At 43.6% G+C, this 6,675-nt stretch overlaps 1 protein-coding gene across 1 annotated transcript in view; it reads left to right on the forward strand.

Annotated features, from left to right (window-relative positions):
- The window catches only part of lhx6a (LIM homeobox 6a), a 14,033-nt gene extending 7,622 nt beyond the window's left edge, over positions 1–6,411 (forward strand). The window contains exons 5-9 of the mRNA XM_062412314.1: positions 3,381–3,601; positions 3,992–4,092; positions 4,195–4,290; positions 4,567–4,741; positions 4,885–6,411. Coding sequence (XP_062268298.1) covers positions 3,381–3,601; positions 3,992–4,092; positions 4,195–4,290; positions 4,567–4,741; positions 4,885–4,964 — 673 coding nt within the window. The 3' untranslated portion in view covers positions 4,965–6,411. The remainder of the gene's footprint in view (positions 1–3,380; positions 3,602–3,991; positions 4,093–4,194; positions 4,291–4,566; positions 4,742–4,884) is intronic.
- The last annotated feature ends 264 nt before the right edge of the window (positions 6,412–6,675 follow it).

Consider the following 6,675-nt stretch of genomic DNA (forward strand, 5'->3'; position numbering starts at 1 on the left):
TGTATTAAAAGCGGAATGAATCAAAATTATAATAAGACACATGTCACGCAGTTCTACACGTTTAATTAACGAGTAGTTTCAGCATTTATTCTATGGTGAAAAGAAGAATGGATATTAAAGAGAAAAGAATAAAAACGGTTACTTCATTTTAACCAGCTCAAAGAACGGAGAGTAAATACGTCAAGGTGTCTTTCAGTCAGGGTTAATATTCCAAATCCTGATAATATGTTGAATCTGTGAAAAGAAGTTGCCTGCGCGGTATTAAGCTCACGTTCCCCCCATCTAAGATTTCCACACTTCAGGCCCAACGTGAACCTCGCGCCCTAAAACCGCACAGTCGAGCAGGAACTCTCCCGGGACAAATCTAATAGAGATTAGTGTATTCTCACAGCACATCAGGAATAATCCAAAAAACATGTACCTCCTCAAGGCCCTCTTTCAGCAGCAGGTAAATTATTCTGAAAAAAAAAAGACACGACCAGTAAAGATTAGACCAAAGAAGGGGAGCAAATGGGAGAGGACTGGGGTAAAAGAGGGTTATTGTGGTGTGGGATTTTCCCTCTTGTGAGTGATATAGGGGCCGTGGGATTGACGTTGCTCCAAAATAAACACCAGGTTATTTGGTACAAAGACAAAACGAGATAAAAAAAATGAGACATAGAAAGACAGAGGGAGGAGATGAAGATGGAGGAAGAGGTTAAAACGAGGGATGATTTGCAGCTTTTCTGGGTTCTGTCTTGGAGCATGAAACTGACAAGCTGTCGAGTCGGATTAGCCACAACGTTCCACAATGTTTTCCTCTTTGCTGTAGGAACAGGCCGGAATTCTCCATTACAATATGAACTGATACGTAGGAGCTCGTACAGGAAGCCAGGGAGTCGATTGGTCTCCGGAGCGGCTTCATTGGGTTACAAGAGTTTTCTTTTTTTTGTTCGAGTTGCACGTCGCTGTGACGACAGATCTCTGCGGTGGCCAATTTCATTTCAAGGTCACTGCGAAGACTTTTTCTGTCTCGTGGCTCTGAGGCCAAACTGAATCTGATGATCTGCTTTCATGTGGACGTTGTTGCACTAATTCCAAATCAGATTATCGAACCCTTTCAGACATATACGAGGCAGATCCCAAAAACAGTGGGACCTATAAATATTCTCCACCATCCTACACAGAGAACCACTTCTGGCGACTGGGCTTGTGGGATGTCAGGGCTATAGTGCGCTTTGATTCCAGATAGAGTGGAGCTGAGTGCACTTAGGAGCTGCCAAACCCACTCTCTTGGCCGCCCCCATGCTCTCCTGCAGCCCCGTCATCCGGCTCCCTCCCTGCCATCCACGCTCTTTACTCTGCCGCCCCCCCCCCCCCCCCCCCCCCCAGCAGGCGCAGCTCTCGGCCTCTCGTCCCGATGCACCCGCCCTCGTCTCCCTCACGGCTTTCCACTGCTCTGAGTTCAAGCTCGTGTTTGTGATACTGTGAGTTTCCTCTTTGGCTTTGTCCGAAGATGCCAGTCCACTATACAGTGAGTTCGCCATTTTGTATTGGCTACCGGATGTTTCCCATAATGCATCATGAAAAATACTTGCACAATGATGGTCGCTAAGAGAGTGATATACCATCATGCATTGCGCTCGCGGCCAAGAGACGAGCATCGCAGCACAAACCGCAGCAAATCAGTTTAATGTAAAATAAACATTTTAAAAGGATTGTGGGATTTTCCACCGGTCGATGTTGTTGTTGGAGTATAGTGTCCGAAGTGGGTGATTTCGGACACAGCCTATATCTCGGCTGAAACGTGTTCGTACATAGAAGAAATAGTTTCACGTATTTGCAAAAAATGTCAGAAATATCGAGGGATTCAATTTTGATTTCTGGCTCGGAGCGTGCTCATGGACATTTGAGGAACCTGAGCCAGTTGTAAACTCTAATGTTGGCTGCGCAGTTCGTCATAATGTTCCTGTTTATGCCCCTGGGCCTCAGTCTAACTCCTGAGGTAGCACTTTCCCTCCGACAGCTTTCTAAAACTCTGCCTCCTTCACCAGAGCTGGCAGCAGCCGACACCAACAATGGCTCTTTGCCTGTAACCATACAGCGATTCACTAAACCCACAATGAGCTCACGAGGCTCAACTGAGGAGTTTGATCACATCAGATTTTTGGTACGATGTGTGAGTTGCATTGAGATATTTAGATATCAGTGTGTCTCTGGAGAAAAGATCCGGATTTGACTCATTTTTTAATAAATCCAATTAACAAAACCAAAAGCTTATGAAGTCGTCTGCGAGGACATTGAAAGTAATCTGTAGTGTTTTCATTACGATGAACAAACACTGCAGTTAATTAATATGTCCACTGTCCTTAGACACCGACTGTGTGTTAATCCAAAGCTAAAATAGTTTTTGGCAAAAAAATATATCTATTTCTGTATTTATTATTTCTGTAACCATTTTTTAAAGATTTATAACTTTAATGGATACAAAATGCTAAAGGCAACAGACGAGGAGGAAAGTTGAAAATATAATGAGAGATGATCTTTTTTTCTTCAGCACTTTAAGTTTATGTTTTAAGAATAAAATGTTCTTTCACCATAACTCTGAGAGGACATGAAAGACAGTGTATTTAAATGTCTTTCAATCCTTGAATTTGTCAAATTCTCACATTTAAAGCAATTTACGTATTTTTTAGTTTCCATCCAACTCTTTCCCTTGCGTCTGTAACTTTCTCCTCATTTATCTCACATCTTCTCCCCCCTGTGTGCCCCTCAGCCTCCCCCACTACCCCCCACCCCCCCACCCAACCAGAACAGTAAGTCAGGTGGTTTAAGTTTATGCCGCCTGATCTCACTGTTGCTATCAGTTACAGCGGGGCCATCTAGAGTGATGTCATCCAAGTCTTTCTTCGTCTTCCGCTGTGTGTAGAACCACCCCTGCTTACGTGTGCTGGTTTGTTCCCTGGTGTGTGTGTGTGTGTGTGTGTGTGTGTGTGGGAGCATGTGTATATGTCAGGGTCTTCATGCATCAGCCAGGAAATTGCAGGTGTTGGTTTGTTTGCATTCAAGGCTCCGCTTGCAGCCGCAGTCAGGAGTCTTCTCTGAAGGCCACATCCTCCTCCGAGGTTTTCTCCCTCCAAGCCTCTCGAGTTCTGCCAAAAAACTCCAGGCTCGAAAACACTCATTTTAAAAGTTCAGCTTTCCCAAAATATTGTCAGAGAGAAGGATGCCTGTTCGTGTTTAATTCTATGTGTGCACTGTCTTGGAAACGGCCCTGAGATAAGGTTCAAAATAATAATCATCAACTGCTGCAGTTTTCTCTCCCGAAATGTTGCTTTCCCTCCACTCATCACCCCTCGTTCTGCTTCTCTCTGCTGCCTCTCCTCTTCCCTCCCTCACAGTAGGTTTGGTACTAAGTGTGCCCGCTGTGGGCGGCAGATCTTCGCCAGCGACTGGGTGCGGCGCGCCAGGGGAAACGCATACCACTTGGCGTGTTTTGCGTGCTACTCGTGTAAGAGGCAGCTGTCCACGGGAGAGGAGTTTGGCTTGGTGGAGGACAAGGTCCTGTGCCGGATCCACTACGACACCATGGTGGAGAACCTCAAACGAGCGGCTGAGAGTGGTGAGTAGTGGTTCTGGGAACGCGTACAGCAATTCTTCTCGGTGGTCGTCCAGATGTTTGCTCAAAAGACTCCTCCCCCAAACAGGAATGAATCCAGGCATAATCATTAAGTAATTTAATTCTATAATGTCTTATTTCTCACGTAATGTAACGTTAATATTTATATTACTGTGCTTAGTCTGTTTATTCCCGATTTCTCAGTGGTTCTCATGAACTCCCACAGGAATAGTTGGTCAATGTTAGACTCTGTTTCCCAAATGAAGCAAAAAATATTAAAGTCCTCTGATGATACAACATGTCAGCTTTTTAAATCTGCTTTCTGTGGCTGCTCCACATTAACACACATCACCTCCGACTTGTATCTCACATGTCAGACATTGTGTTTTCCAGGCAACGGCATCACGTTAGAAGGAGCTGTCCCCACAGAACAAGACAGTCAACCCAAACCGGCCAAACGGGCACGGACGTCCTTCACTGCAGAACAGCTCCAGGTCAGACACAATACAGAGACTAAAAGAAATGTGTTCCTGATTCTATTTGCATCTTATTTAATTTGGCTTGATTTGATGCTAGTGTTTTGTCTCCACGTGCAGGTCATGCAGGCTCAGTTCGCCCAGGACAACAACCCAGACGCCCAGACGCTACAGAAACTAGCCGACATGACCGGCCTGAGCAGGAGAGTGATACAGGTCAGTAAACACACACGTGCACACTCCTCTGGTGCTAATGAACGTCCACATGCTATAGTTGGACTGGAGCTTAATGCATTGCAATAGAATTATACACCAGCAACAATGAATCAAATGAGTTAAGGCATGGAATAAAATACTTATATCATTATATTCTCACAGCTTTCCCTGTCATTTATGAACTTTACAAAAACGTACCTTCAAAGTAAAACATCTTTATTTTATGAAAAAAAAGTATATAGCTACATGATGTCTGGTTACATTGCGTCTTCATAGGTGTGGTTTCAAAACTGCAGAGCAAGACACAAAAAGCACACGCCCCAGCACGGTGGGGTTCCCCAAGGTCATCCCCAGTCCAGAATACCCTCGTCCCTGTCTGATGAGCTGCATTACTCCCCCTTCGGCAGTCCTGAGCGGGCGCGCATGGTGGCCCTCCATGGGTACATCGACAGTGAGTGGTGCTTTTGCCTTTTGTGATTAACAGATAAATTATTTTGCCATTTCGGTTTTTTATTTGTTGACCGTTTGTGTTTTCTAAGAGTAACTTTTCTTTATTCGGACGTTCTTTAATCCTTTTGTTTGTGTTTTCTTCAGGTCATCCCTTCTCTGTCCTGACCTCTCAGAGCCTCTCTCACCAGGCCATGTCCCTGCCCCAGCTTCCCCTCAGCCGCTAGCACTCTACCGTGACCCTGCTGACCCCTGACCTCCAGACCCCAAGCCTCGTTCTCGCCATCAGCGTCCTCGGCCGACATTGACCCGGAGGTCAAGCTTTGGGAGAAAAGACAAATCTTACACACAGGAGCCCCGCCCACTCGGACACAGAAGAGGAAAGCTGAAAAGCTTCTCTCTTTTTTTGTCTCTCTGGGGGACAGGAATATCCCACCTGCAGCCAGTCGTCTGAGAAAGCATTTATCGTCAGCAGGAACTCACAGACTAAATGGTTTAAGCCACCAAAAGGACCCATTTTGCTTCAAGTGTACAGCGTCCTCCACTCTGCTCCTCCACCCTCCGACTGGAAGGTGGAGGGAGTTTTTGAAAGGATGAGACTGATCAGGGACGCAGGACTGATGACTCTTAAACGAGAGTCAGAATATTGAAGAAAAACAAACAGAAAGGGGAAATTTAAGGCGGAACTGTCATTGTGGCCCGAGGCCGACCACAAACCGAGGTAAGACTCCTCCCTCTTTTCTCTCTCGAGCAGCCATGAAGGAGAAACGTTTAACAAAATATCTTCACTGTTGAAATATTTCTTTTAGGAATGACATTGTGATTCTGCATCTCAAACAACTGACATTTCCCAGCTACGTTTTTGTTAAAGAATGAAAATATTGTGTGCCTTATCTTTCCCATCAATAAAACTAGACTCTAGTTGTTTACAGCGTTAATATTCCAGCCTGTAATAAGATTTGGCCTCGTATTAATTTTAAATCTTTCATTGGTTGCAATGAAAATCTATAGCTGCATGCCGACTGCTTATAATGAAGGAAAAACCACAGAGAACAATGTGTGTTGTTAAATTATTACTCTAATATTAAAATCAGGAACAAAAAGATATTAAGCCACAAAGGTGTTACTTCACTTCAAACTGGCGCAGAAGCAAAGGGAAGAGTCACACTTCACATTCCTGCAAAATCTAATATGTTACAAGTTACATATTTTCATATTTCAGGTGTATTGTCACTAATTTATGTTTTTTTTTAGTTGTTCGTTCAGCCTCTGTGTGCATGTGTCTTTCGTTCAAAGGAGGGAAATGGAGTATTGGTACAAAATGGACAGTAGAAAACAGACTGGGTTGTACATAGCTGTGTGTGTGTGTGCGTGTGTGTGTGTGTGTGTGTGTGTGTGTGTGTGTGTGTGTGTGTGTGTGTCGGCAGGGGGAGAGAGAGTGTGCATCTGTATTTTAGTGCCATGACCAATGTGTGAAGAACAGGATCCAACAAGACCTCAATGTCCTTGTATTTATTGAGATGGTAAATCCCTGTAAAGCACTTTTTCCCTCTGAAAATGTTTTTGTTTTTGTTACAAAAAACAGGAAATGAAAAGAAAAACAAAAAGTTTATTTGATAGACTGTGCATCATAAATGTTTTGTGTACTAAATTGCAATAAAATAGAATGTGATACTTTTGTGGGTCATTACTGAGCAAGAATTAGTGGAACAATAATTCACTTTGGATGATTTCCCTGAACAACATGTGGCACAAAGCAAAGAGAATCAGGTGCAAGGATTATGAGGATATTTCAAATGCCAAAAAACAAAATAAATTCCATACATAATGTATAAAATGGTTGTATCTTCAATTTGTCTTTATTATTATTATTATCATATTTATATGTGTATAATGTAATTTGAATGTGCCAGCTACATGATGGGAGAGATTTAAAAT

This window comes from Platichthys flesus, chromosome 19 (assembly GCF_949316205.1).
Source record: "Platichthys flesus chromosome 19, fPlaFle2.1, whole genome shotgun sequence".
Taxonomy (NCBI): Eukaryota; Metazoa; Chordata; class Actinopteri; order Pleuronectiformes; family Pleuronectidae; genus Platichthys; species Platichthys flesus.